This window comes from Somniosus microcephalus, chromosome 6 (genome assembly GCF_052327205.1).
Source record: "Somniosus microcephalus isolate GS21.2 chromosome 6, FLI_Smic_1.0, whole genome shotgun sequence".
Classification (NCBI taxonomy): domain Eukaryota; kingdom Metazoa; phylum Chordata; class Chondrichthyes; order Squaliformes; family Somniosidae; genus Somniosus; species Somniosus microcephalus.
Genome location: NC_140992.1, coordinates 35,113,808 through 35,127,556, shown reverse-complemented (window position 1 = coordinate 35,127,556; position 13,749 = coordinate 35,113,808). Strand labels below are relative to the sequence as shown.

Genomic DNA, 13,749 nt, shown 5'->3' with positions numbered 1-13,749 from the left:
TTCGTCATCACCTGTGACACGGTGCTGCTCCTAAGAACATAAGACGTAGGAGCAGGAGTAGGTCATTTGGCCTCTCGAGCCTGCTCCGCCACTCAATAAGATCATGGCTGACCTGATCTTGGCCTCAACTCCACTTCCCTGTCATCTCCCCATAACCCTTGACTCCCTTACCATTCAAAAATCTGTCTATCTCCTCCTTAAATATATTCAATGACCCAGCCTCCACTGCTCTCTGGGGAAGAGAATCCCAGAGATTCACAACCCTCTGAGAGAAGAAATTATTTTTCTTTTTTCTCATTTCCGATTTAAATGGTTGCCCCCTTATTCTGAAACTATGCCCCCTAGTTCTAGATTGCCCCATGAGGGGAAACATCCTCTCTGCATCTACCCTGTCAAGCCCCTTCAGAATCTTATATGTTTCAATAAGATCCCCTCTCATTCTTCTAAACTCCAGTGAGTATAGACCCAACCTGCTCAACCTTTCTTCATAAGACAACACCTTCATCTCCGGAATCAACCTCATGAACCTTCTCTGAACTGCTTCCAATGCAAGTATATCCTTCCTTAAATAAGGAGACCAAAATTGTACACAGTTCTCCAGGTGTGGTCTCACCAATGACCTATACAGTTGTTACAAAACTTCCCTACTTTTATACTCCATTCCCTTTGCAATAAAGGCCAACACTCCATTTGTCTTTCAAATTACTTGCTGTACCTGCATGCTAACTTTTTGTGATTCATGTACAAGGACCCCTAGATCCCTCTGTACCTCAGCATTTTGTAATCTCTCCCCATTTAAATAATAATGTGCTTTTTTATTTTTCCTACCAAAGTGGATAACCTCGCATTTTCCCACATTAAACTCCATCTGCCAGATTTTTGCCCACTCACTTAGCCTATCTATATCCCTTTGGAGATTCTTTGCGTCCTCCACACAATCTGCTTTCCCACCTATCTTTGTATCATCAGCAAATTTGGCTACATTACATTCGGTTCCTTCATCTAAGTCATTAATACAGATTGTAAATATGTTGGAGATGGATTCCTCCATTCTCTGAACATTTGCAGACATCGCGCTCACAAGACCTGTCGGAGCCCCCTGCACTTCTTCCTGCACCTCCAGGATCGCCCTCTTTATGGATGGCCCCCGAGGCTCACTGTCTGCATGCAGCTGAGCAGAGCTAGGAGCGTACTGCACCCTCTGGCGAGGACTCTCCACGGCTGTCCCTGTCTGCACCATCTGCTCTTGCTTACTTGTGAGTTGTGAGACATCAGGTGACACTATATTTTGCGTGGGACCCACCCAGGTGTGCGTATCTGTTCTGGTGCTGGGTGCGCTTATGTCTGGTGACTGTGCATCCTCAGAGGCTGGAGGCTTCCTCTTCCTCCTGGACAGTTGGAGGGCGGGGGGTGGGGGGGGGTGGTGCTGTGGGGGGCCTCTTGATGGACCTGTGGGAGAGTAAAGAGATGAGTTAGATATGTCAAAAGAAGAATGGGTACAGATTCCATTATGCATGATGACCATTCACTGGCTGCTGACATCAGTCCCCATATGAGTGACTGATCACAGAATCACAGAATCTACAGTGCAGATAGAGGCCATTGCGGCCCATCGAGCCTGCACTGACACACATCCAACCTATCCCTGTAACCCCATGTATTTAATCCCCTAACACTAAGGGTCAATTTATCATAGCCAAATCAACCTAACCTGCACATCTTTGGACTGTGGGAGGAAACCGGAGCAAACCCACGCAGACACAGGGAGAATGTGCAAACTCCACACAGACAGTCGCCCGAGGCCAGATTTGAACCCGGGTCTCTGGCACTGAGGCAACAGTGCTAACCACTATGCCACCATGTAGCTGTATGAGATGTAATTCTGTCACCAGGTTGCTGAGATGTCCCCCTCTCTCCATCTCCCACCTTCAGCTGCTCGGCGACTCCAGATATTTGTAAAGCAGCCTCCTCTGCTGTTGTAAGGTTGCAAATGATGGTGGGCCACCACCGGTTCTCCCCCTTTCCCTCTTATTTTAGGCTCTCTTTTCCTGCAAGGAGCAAAAGAAGAGAAGGTTGAGTGAGACTGATGGGATGAGTGTAAGGAATGGATGGGTTAGATCTTTAGCGGGAGACTATGATGGAGTGGGGTGGCAAAGCCAAGTGTCCTCCTTTTGTGTGGTTAATTGGTATGATTGCACTAGGATGAGGGTGAGTGTGAGGTGTGGCTAGTTAGATGGGGAAGTGATAATGTAGATAGAGAGTGAGGGATGGGTGGACGTGCAAGGTATGTTGGTGTGAGTAAGGATGTGCAGGTGTTGGGTTGTGAAGGCAGAGTGATGGGGATGTGATGAGAGGCACAGCAGGATGAAGGTGAGTGTGGCTTTGTACTCACGTTTCCTGATCTAATGAGATCATTGAAACATTTGCGGCATTGCAACCAGGACCTCCTGACGTCATCCCTGCTGGTGACCTCCACTGCAATCTCCAACCAGGCTGTTTTAATCTCCAGGGTAGGTCTCTTCCATCTATTGGAAGGAAAGAGGACCTCCCTGCATGCTCTGACTGTCATCGGAGAACCTGGGTACAGCCCTCTGCCTCTGTCTGGTCATTGTCAAAGTGTTTGCAGCACTCCAATGCAGTACTAGGTCCCTTGCTTTTTGTGGTATATATCAATGATTTGACTTGAATATAGGGGGTATGATTAAGAAATTTGCAGATGATACTAAAATCGGCTGTGTGGTTGATACTGAAGAAGGAAGTTGTAGACTGCAGGAAGATATCAATAAATTGGTCAGGTGGGCAGGACAATGGCAAATGGAATTCAATTCAGAGAAGTGTGAGGTAATGCATTTGGGGAGGGCTAACAAGGAAAGGGAATACACATTAAATGGTAGGACACTGAGTAGTGTAGAGGAACAAAGGGACCTTGGAGTGCATGTCCACAGATCCCTGAAGGTAGCAGGCAAAGTAGATAAGGTAGTTAAGAAGACATATGGAATGCTTGCCTTTATTAGCCGTGGCTTTGAATACAAGAGCAGGGGGGTTATGCTTCAACTGTATAAAACACACAGGCCTCAGCTAGAGTACTGAGTGCAGTTCTGGTCACCACATTACAGGAAAGATGTGATTGCACTAGAGAGAATACAAAGGAGATTTACAAGGATGTTGCCAGGAGTAGAGAATGTTAGCTATGAGGAAAGACTGGCTAGGCTGGGTCTGTTTTCCTTGGAACAGAGGAAGCTGAGGGGAGACCTTATTGAGGTGTATAAAATTATGAGGGCATAGAAAGGACAGAAAGGACCTATTTCCCTTAGCAGAGTTGTCAAAAATCAGGGGGCACAGATTTAAAGTAATTGGGGGAAGGTTTAGAGGGGAATTGAGGGGAAATTTCTTCACCCAGAGGGTTGTGGGGGTCTGGAACTCACTGCCTGAAAGGGTGGTAGAGGCAGAAACCCTAACCACATTTAAAAAGTACTTGGATGTGCACTTGGGATGCTCTAACCTGCAGGGCTACGGACCAAGAGCTGGGAAGTGGGATTAGGCTGGATAGCTCTTTATTGGCTGGCGCGGACACAATGGGCCAAAATGGCCTCCTTCTGTGCTGTAACTTTCTACGATTCTGTAGTGCACTGACAGCACTATGTTACATTAACATTCAAATGTAATGTGGCCATGGCCCCTTTAAAGATCCTGGCTGAAAACGCTTCATGAATGACGTCACCAGATCCACACCATTTAATTGGGCCGAGTAACGGGCAGGGTGGGCTTAATAGGCCCTATTAACGTAAAGTCGTTCTGTGGAGCAGGATGGAGCCAACAACGGGGTCACGACCCGCCATGGTCACCGCCCACACTGGACCTGCCCGGGTAGGCAAAATTCCGGCCTTAATGTCAGACAGGGACTCTGGCAGTATAGGCTGTCACTGTTGGCTTCTAAATCATTTCTAAATCACAACACTGTTAAATAATTTTATTCTTAGAAGAAATTAATCTTTATGAAGTCCATTCTTACTCACAATAAATGTAGTGAATTCTGCCTAATAAATGCAGATCTTTAAGTTTTGCTACTTTCCAATGCAAATGGTTTGCTGGATTGCTCGGAAAAATCCATCTCTTGCTAATTTGGAGGATTGTGTGTCAATCCTCACTTTCTTCAGGGAGAATGAGAGAGCAGCATTCACTTACCATGAATTTAGTTGGTTTTACTTTTAAAGTAATATTGATATTGTTACTTTTAGTTTTGATCCTGTTTGGCATATGTGGTTACTTTTAATCCATTAATTTTTGTTTCGTTTTGTTAATTCAGTGGGAATTCCGCTAAAATACCCGCAAGATATTCCAGGTACGTACTGAAATATACAACTCTCTGAATAATAAGTGTAACACAGCTTAACAAATGATGTCAGATCCTTTCCAGTATGTAATAGGCTTAATGTATAAAACTCTGCTGGGAGATGATATCTGGCATACAACATTTTCTGCATCCAGCCCAGTGATGGAGTACTATGGTGTATCGACAGCCATTTAGGATTGATGCAATACAGAATTCATGAGCTCAGGCACACCACCTAGAAGAGGCAATGTGTAAAGACCAGGCCAAATAGGGAAGTGAATATCTTGAAGAAGTTCACTTTAAGGTCACTTATAAAGCTTCAGAATGTTATTGGAATATTGTGCAGAAGTCAGCTGTTATGTTTTTGGGTTTTTACTCTCAATATTTTTCAAATAGAGGTTGTTTTCTCTTAGTAAACCCTCAATTAGAGGTCAGACTAAAGTTTCTTTCAAGCTTTCTTTTTGTATGTCTGTAAACTTTCTTTCAGTATGACTCGATGTTAATTAGGAGCTATTTTCTGTTGCTTGTGGACTTCCTTTGTAGATTAGAAATGCTTGGCTTTCTTTCTCTATTTTTAAAGATTGTTTTACACCTGTAACAGGGTTCGATGTCTCGAGTATGATGAATCTGTGCTGGATGCAAAGGGAGTGAGGCAGCCAGGTATATAGATATAGATATAGATAGAAGCAAGTGGTCTGGGATGTTATGTCAATTGTTCATTCCTCTTTACCCCACGTTATATTAGAAGAATGCAGGGTCCTCCTGAGTAGAAACTTCTCTTCTGCTGGTCAATGCTAATGTGGGATGATGTGTTACTTTTACCTTCTGTCATAATTCTTTGATTTCTATGACGTCTTTCAATCAAGATCCATCTTAAATATTGGAGCAGTTCTATTGCCCCATTTTGTAGCAGTATAGTATGACAATCTGACCTGGACATTACATAGATCCAGTCCTCATGACCTCCTATTCCTATTCGTTTGTGTTATTACTATCCTTACTTCTCCATAAATGATAAAAGTTGAATAATTTCTTTATGCTGTTTCATATTTCTTCGGTGGTTCTGTTGGTCATTTGGCAACAGAGCCATTGAGAGATACTAAATATTTATACATGAAAGACCAACTGGTCAACCTGTGGACATCAAAGTCACAGGTGCGATTGTCTGTAACCATCTGATGGAGATATTTTTCACGTCTCGTTGTTCTCCATGATGTATTGTAGTATTTTTTAAAGGTTTATCCAGGTACTGAGGTTAATTCTATTATCTAGGTAGCCAATGGAAATTACTTGCTTTATCCCAGATTAATGTTCTGTGTCCTGTGTTTTTGCAGCATTTTCCTTTATCCCATATTGGGTAATAGCCACTGACTATACAAATTACTCACTGGTATACTCCTGCTGGACCACGTTCATTTCTAGAGAAACGGAATATGCCTGGATTTTGTCAAGAGAACAGCACCTACAAGAAAATACCACTAACTACCTGCGTGGTATCCTAACTTCAAATGGTATCGACATAAAAGAAATGATTATATCTGATCAAGAAGGTTGCCCTTTATCATACACATAAAGAGGTGATCAGAATCCATACAAAATCAACACTTTAATCTGTATCAAAATCAATTCATCTTTAGTTTATATGATTGCACTTTACAACTGAGTTAGTATAACTGGGATTACATCATATATGCTGAGGTTTTTGTGATGAGCTGTGAACTGAGTACAATTTACTTTTACTAAAAGTGAAACAGTCATAATAAACACCTCCAAAACATGGTCAGTTGTCAACATTTGCCCCCAACAATAACAACAACGTTATATTTATATAGCACTTTTAACGTAATAAAACGTCCCAAGGCGCATCACATCAAAAAGAAACAAAATTTGACACCAAGCCATATAAGGAGATGTTAGGGCAGATGAAAAAGTAGGTTTTAAGGAGCGTTAAAGGATGAAAGGGAAGTGGAGAGGCAGAGAGATTTAGGGAGGGAATTCCAGGGCTTAGGACCTAGGCAGCTGAAGGCGCGACCGCCAATGCTGGAGCATTTAAAATCGGGGATGTTCAAAAGGCCAGAATAGGTGGAGTGCAGTGGTCATGGGGGGATTATATTGAGTAGTAAAAACATCTGTGGTGATTTTGAAACTGTGACCAGTCCATCATTAGAAGTTATTGAGCCACAATACACATGCCCTGGCATGTTTTGCCCAAATTACAAAGCACTTGGCTGAGCTCCTGCTATCAACTAGCTGGCATAAGCAGATAACTGACTTGTTAGTACTGATGCACGTGAAAATAATGCACCTCATGATTTCAGACTGCACAAGCCATCTCATCCTTTGTAGTCATGACTTAATACAGTTTGACCTCACTATGGGTTAGATTTTCAGCTTTCTGCCCGGGTGCAAAACTGGTATTGGGGATCAGTTGCTTGTTATAGAAACGGCCTGATTTCCATTAAATTCAACGGAAATGCAAATCGGGCAGTTTCTACGACAGGCAGCCGATCCATAACACAATCTTATGCCCAGGGGGGCGGGGTGGTGGGTGGTGCGTGGTGGGTGGGAGGGGGGCGGGGGGCACGTTGAAAATGTAACCCAGTGAGTTTTAGTTCCACAATTATCTGTCTGCCCCATTTCAGTTATTTTATCACAGTTGATTTTACAAAGTGCACAGTTCTTAGAACTTCTATTATTAGTTGAGTTGTTGTGCATGCTACCATTTTGCTTTGTGTACTGTGATAACACAGAAAACTTGCAGCAATGAGTGCTACTCTTGGCAATAAAAATATGAAACCAAAGTGGTTATGTTTTTTATAATCTGCTCCATGCTATCCGTTTGAACGGGATTGTACATTTTTTGTACACTGTTATCAGTGGCACAGTGGCAAATTTAGAAGTGGGTGTACTCTATATAATATATTATATATATTTTCTAGGGAGTAGAGTGATATGCCCTCCCCCACCCTGAGAAAATATTAATTTTTAATACTCTACGAGAGGATGAACCATCTGTGGCTAACTAAGGAAGTTACGGATGGTATCAAATTGAAGAAAAAGGCATACAATGTTGCAAAGATTAGTGGTAGGCCAGAGGATTGGGAAATTTTTAGAAACCAGCAAAGGATGACAAACAAAATAATAATGAGTGAGAAGATAGATTATGAGAGTAAACTAGCAAAAAATATAAAAACAGACAGTAAGAGCCTCTACATGTATGTAAAAAGCAAGAGAGTAGCTAAAGTAAATGTTGGTCCCTTAGAGGATGGGACTGGGGAATTAATAATGGGAAACAGGGAACTGGCAGAGACGTTGAACAAATATTTTGTATCGGTCTTCACGATAGAAGACACTGAAAGCATCCCAATAATAACTGACAATCAAGCGGCTATAGGGAAGGAGGAACTTAAAACAATCACTATCAGCATAATTATCTGACTGCCCCATTTCAGTTCTTTTATCACAGTTGATTTAACAAAGTGCACAGTTCTTCGAACTTATATTATTAGTTGAGTTGTTGTGCATGCTACCATTTTGCTTTGTGTACTGTGAGAACACAGAAAACTTGCAGCAATGAGTGCTACTCTTGGCAATAAAAATATGAAACCAAAGTGGTTATGTTTTTTATAATCTGCTCCATGCTATCCATTTGAATGGGATTGCACATTTTTTGTACACTGTTATCAGTGGCACAGTGGAAAATTTAGAAGTGGGTGTACTCTATATAAAATATATATATTTTCCAGGGAGTCGAGCGATATGCCCTCCCCCACTCTGAGAAAATCTAGTTTTTATTACTTTATTTGATGAATTTCCAAGTATAATGGAGCAGACTTTACCTAGCTCTCTATTAACCTATCTGATATAACATCAGTAAATTGAGTGACATATCACACACCAGAAATTATAATTTGCTACTGATGCGACAGTCTTTAAAACAAGCTTTAGAAAAGGTTACTTAATGCTGTGTTCTTGTGAACCAACAAGCACTTTAGAATATGCAATGTTCCCTAACCAAACAATAATTAAACTCTGCGTGAATTCACCTGGCATTTACTTCACAATAATTCAGATCTGGTGCCTTAAAGAAAGACTTGCATTTATATAGCACCTTTCACGACCATCAGACATCTCAAAGCGCTTTACAGCCAATTAAGTACTTTTGGAGCAGTAGTCACTGTTGTAATGTGCGCACAGCAAGCTCCCACAAACAGCAATGTGATAATGACCAGAAAATCTCTTTTCTTGGCTGAGGGATAAATATTGGCCAGGACACCAGGGATAGCTCCCCTGCTCCTCTTCAAAATAGTGCAATGGGATCTTTTACGTCCACCTGAGAGGGCAGATGGGGCCTCGGTTTAATGTCTCATCCGAAAGACGGCACCTTCGACGGTACAGCACTCCCTCAGCACTGCACTGGAGTGTCAGCCTAGCTTTATGTGCTCAAGTTCCTGGAGTGGGGACGCTTGCAAATGGTAGCACACTTGCCTTTGACTCAGAGGCAAGTGTGCTACCAACTGAGCCACAGCTCCACCTCAGAATAATTCATTATGCATTGCATGGTATACAATTCTACCCATATGAAACTGATTATCATCTGATTTACTGTGAGCTATGCCACAATAGATCTACTAATGATATTATAATAATGGTACAACTGCACACACTTCCTGTCTGTCACACTTGCATCATATTTGGCGTAGACAAATTATATATGATTTTCTAGCAGCTAGTTGGTGATTATTTCAACAAATCCAATCTCTAACTATGAAGATGAGGAAAATCTAGTGATCAAAAAGCAGAAACTGAATGAATTAAATCACTTTTTTTTCAAAATCCTTTCGGCTGCAACAACTCAACTCAGATATTGACTGAACAGAAACCAAATCAATAAAACCATTCAAAACATTTTTAATAAACTTTTGTTATTTCACTTTCTCACAAACTCAAACGTGCGGGGCTCAAGATAAGATTTCTAACATAATAAAAGAAAATATTTCCCAATAACATGATTAAGCATATCTATAAAATTGCATTTGTGTTTTTGAGCACTTTTATTAATGGTTTTGTTAACCCCTCGCTTCTGTGAGGAGGATCAACCCCAAACTTGGGGAATCAAGGTTCGCTGCTTTAGGAGACTCAACATGCCGATCAGTCTATTGTCACTTTCTCAGTAATACACAAAGTCAGAAACTGTAAAATATGTAAAGTTTTATTCCGGTAACCAGTACTGGACTTCACTCTGAGAAACCCCTTGTGTTTGCACACAAGGAAGTCTCCTCTAGAGTGCGCCCCTAGACTCACTGGGCTACAATATTTATACATTTTCATAAATTGCAAGTCATCATGAGAATACAGAAAACTAGGCAATCACACGCTGCTCAAGTCATTTGTTTCTTTTTACAGAGCTCTGTTTAAAATTCACTTTTAACTTTCAACAAAATTCGACCATGAGACTGTCTCCTTCAGTTATCTAAACATTCTGTTCTTGTCCTTTCTTATCTATTTGTACTGCATTCCCACAGCCCTGCATCAGTTTTTACATTTAAACTATTCACTGCATGTCAAGTAGTCCATCATGCCTTGCGAATCATTGGTACAGCAGTATTGGATTAACACCTAGCTTAACATTCCCTCCTTTTATCATTACATGATAACCTCGACCTTTTTCTACATACTGGACAGGGTGTCACTTATTCCATATTTTTATCATTCATAGTTTCCTTTGAACCTATACAACATATATACTTATCCGAGTCAGTCGCCCTACTTCAGTTGGGAAGTAAATGTAATACACAATATAAGCATGCAATCAAGCAAAGGCAACCCGTTATCAATGTCCAGGGGTTGGGTCCATTCTTGTCCCATTTTATCTTAGTATTATGCCGAATCTTCGTAAATGCTATCATCTTCCTCTAATTCTTGCAGCTCTTTCATGTTACTCCTAGTCCAATCCTGTGTGACATTGACATTTCCTTGAGGTTGATTGATTATAACCATCTGCTTTTCACCTCCTGATCCACACTTAATCAGTCGGTTGATTATAACCGAGACTAGTACATATAAGACAACCAGACAAATGACCCATTCCAAGATGGTTCTAAACAGTCCTCCAAATAGTCCATCTAATAAACACAACGGTCCCCATCCACAATTTCCCGTTGTGTGATCAATGTCTCCGGCCTCCTTTCCCTTTCTTTCAATTTCATCAGTTTCGTTTTGGATCTGCTTTGAGAAATCACTAATGTCCGTACAACATTCTGCTCCGATAACTGCGCATGCTCCTCCTTGTGCATGTAAAACATAATCTAGTGCCATCCTGTTTTGTAGGGCAAACATTCTTATTTGGCCCATTTCCTTATTGATCAGTTTCAACGCCATGGCTATGTCTCTGGCAATATCCTCCACATCCTGTGCCAAATTTCTTATTTCATCTAATGCCATCATTACTCCGTAAGATGATATTAAAGTTCCTAGGAGTCGGTTCCACCAGTTTTGGTGGTGTGTTTTGAAAGGATCTGAGCCCAAGAGTTTGCTCATGGCGAAATTAGTCCCATAATTTATTTTTTTCCATTGACTGTAGGTTGGGTCTTCACTCGGAATTTCATCTTCAAGTCTGAAGGCTGGAACAATAAATGCTATAGCACATCTTCCTTTAAAATTATTTGGTAAATATGGGTATTCAGTATGATTGCACACCCACATAGTCCCTTCAAGTGCTCTAAGAGAACACTGGTATGATCGTCTGGCTAGGTTCTCTAGATTCCATTCTGAAGTTTGCAGACATTTGGTATGTCCTTTTGAATTATCATGGGGTTTGGTAGGCCACATAATTTCGTTGTGTTGTCCCTCTCTTTTACCATTTATGGAGATGATGATGTCACAAAATGTGGGGAAAAGCGCCCCAACCTCCACTTCACCAATTTTTGATTCCATGCACCATTCGAAATGCGGTACGATTGTTATAGATATACCTTCTACATTGGTACATTTTTTACAGTTATCGGTTCCGGTGCAATATTCTTTGGACCAGGGTCGTATTTCGTGCCTTGTCAAGTTGCACTCTTTATCGGAAGCATATGTAAGTTTGGCTTGTTTATGCATTAAGTCGCATATCAGACAGTCGTCAGATGTGACTGCCATCAATGGAAAACCTCCCGCCGTTCCTACTGGCCTTGGAGTACATAGTTTTGATTTATTCTTCCATGGGTGGTTTTCTATAGTTTGTGCCTTTTTGTAGATATTTTGTATCCTCTCGAGTCACTTCTGGTATAGATTTTCTCCTTGAGATGCCAGGAGTTTCCTTCTTCCTCTTTTTATGAGGGAACCATTTATATTTATTAGTGCCGATAACTGTACTCGATTCTGACCATGACAACACTCGTTTACGTGGGTCTGATCATAAACGTATACGTCCTTATGGGACCAATTTCTTCCGGGATCATACATATTCTGCCATCCTGGGAAATTATAAGAATTTTTTCATCTTGGTTTATGTACCGTGATGTTACATTGGCTATCATACTGGCCTTTGTAGTTTCCAGTTCTATTTAAAGAGTGTTTGGTAAAATTGCATAGACACCAGTATGTTCCTGGTACATTTACACACATCCGACCTGTAGAATTTAATTGATGTGATAACACCACCTGAAAGGGGTCCAGTGGGCATCTAGTGATGTTTTTACATTCAATCACATCAGCACAGTTTTTATCCGTTCCTGGTACGTTAGCTCTATACCCTTCTCTGCACTCATATTTTGCTTGGTTGTATCCCCTTTCCTGAGTGTTATCTATCGGACTGGCTGTTGTGCTGATGGTTGACCATTCGTCAATTATGGTACACCATTTGCGTCCCGTGGGAAGTCTCTGGGTACAGGTGCACAATGTAGTCTGTCCCTGTTTACAATACATTGCGGATGCCTTAATTTTATCATCATTGGCAGAGTCATTCGTGCAGTTCCCTCGGTTAATATTAAAATTGTCACGACATCCCCATCCGCAAGAAAATTCAGTGCACCCATGCTGTTTGGAGCAGCGATTGATGCATTGTCCCTCTGTCGCTGTTAAGGTTATGTCCATTATGACAAGAGCGGTGATGACAACTTGCAGTGTGAAGCGTGAATCCATTTTGTCTTTCCTTCGACCTTCACTGCGGTATGCGTGGTTAACAGTACTTGATAGGGTCCCTTCCACCTGGGTTCTAATCCTTTTCGGTAGAAGTTCTTTACAAAAACATAATCACCCGGTTTGAGTCGATGACAGGCGTCCTCTGGTGTTGGTTTAGTAACAGCTGTTACCTGTTGATGAGACAACTTTAAAGCAGAGGTTAGTGACATACAATAAGACATCATCTGATTGCCCATTACATGAATATCTGTTTGTCTGTCGTCTTGGATGGGAGCCGAGAACGGGGTTCTTAAAGGTTTTCCGAAGATAATTTCTGCTGGTGATAATCCTGTCTTTCATTGGTAATACTTCTGGCCATTTTAATTAGGTTTCTACACAAAGTTTGGCCAATTTTAGTTTTAAGGCTCCATTAGCCCTTTCCACCAGTCCTGCTGATTGTGGATGGAGCGGGCAATGTAAATGCTGTCTAATATTGAGAACATTGCAAAGTTCAGCATTAATTTCTGCAACAAAATGTGGTCCGTTGTCGGAACTCAATTGTATTGGCACTCCGAACCTTGGCACGATATCCTTCAGTATTATTTTGCACACAGTCTTTGCGGTATTGTTCCTTGTTGGGAAGGTTTCTATCCATTTACTAAATACATCAATGATAACTAGTACATATTTATATCCATAAGCTGATTCTAATTGTACAAAATCTAACTGTAGTATTTGAAAAGGGACCGTCTGGGATAGGAGTTGTTGCTGTTATTGTTGGTATGGCTTTTCCTGGGTTGTGTTGCTGACATATCAGACAGTGATCAATTGTCTGCTGTGCCACTTTTTCCCAATTTGGGTTGTACCAAGAATTTTCCAATTTGGAGCAACTATCCTTCCCTTTGGGTCGGCATATAGTTGTGTCAAAGGATCCTTTTTACAATTTTCTTTTATCCACTTTTGTTTTTCATTTTCAGGAGCGTCCTCCCGGTGCTTTTGTACATCTTCCAACGATGGCATACAAGAGGAATACTTCCCTCCCTCCTTTTGTTCCAACTGGGGCATTTGTTTTTGGTCCTCATATATAGCGGCATATTTTGCTGCTTCATCTGCCAATCTATTCCCCTCGGCAACCTGTGTATGTAACCGTGTGTGTGCCTGGCATTTTACTATGGCTAATTCCCTGGGTAGTAATACTGCCTGTGTCAATCTTTCTACCTGTACTTGGTTCAATATGGGAGTTCCAGATGTGGTCAGAAAACCCCTCCTCTTCCATATTATTCCGAAATCATGCGCTACTCCGAAGGCAT

The 13,749-nt window shown here is 41.4% G+C and overlaps 1 protein-coding gene and 1 long non-coding RNA gene across 3 annotated transcripts in view; one reads left to right on the top strand and one right to left on the bottom strand.

Moving 5' to 3' along the window:
* LOC147115596 (uncharacterized) overlaps positions 1 to 7,134 on the top strand; it is a 41,154-nt gene extending 34,020 nt beyond the window's left edge. Inside the window, exons 7-8 of the mRNA XM_085989977.1 lie at positions 4,307 to 4,342; positions 5,668 to 7,134. Of these exons, the coding sequence (XP_085846103.1) occupies positions 4,307 to 4,342; positions 5,668 to 5,906 (275 nt within the window). The 3' untranslated portion in view covers positions 5,907 to 7,134. The remainder of the gene's footprint in view (positions 1 to 4,306; positions 4,343 to 5,667) is intronic.
* Positions 7,135 to 9,527: 2,393 nt separating this feature from the next.
* Positions 9,528 to 13,749, bottom strand: part of LOC147115595 (uncharacterized) — a 40,754-nt gene continuing 36,532 nt past the window's right edge. Inside the window, exon 3 of one of the 2 annotated variants that reach the window (XR_015078640.1) lies at positions 9,528 to 12,645. This is a non-coding gene — a long non-coding RNA (uncharacterized LOC147115595). The remainder of the gene's footprint in view (positions 12,646 to 13,749) is intronic. The other variant, XR_015078641.1, reaches the window with a different exon arrangement.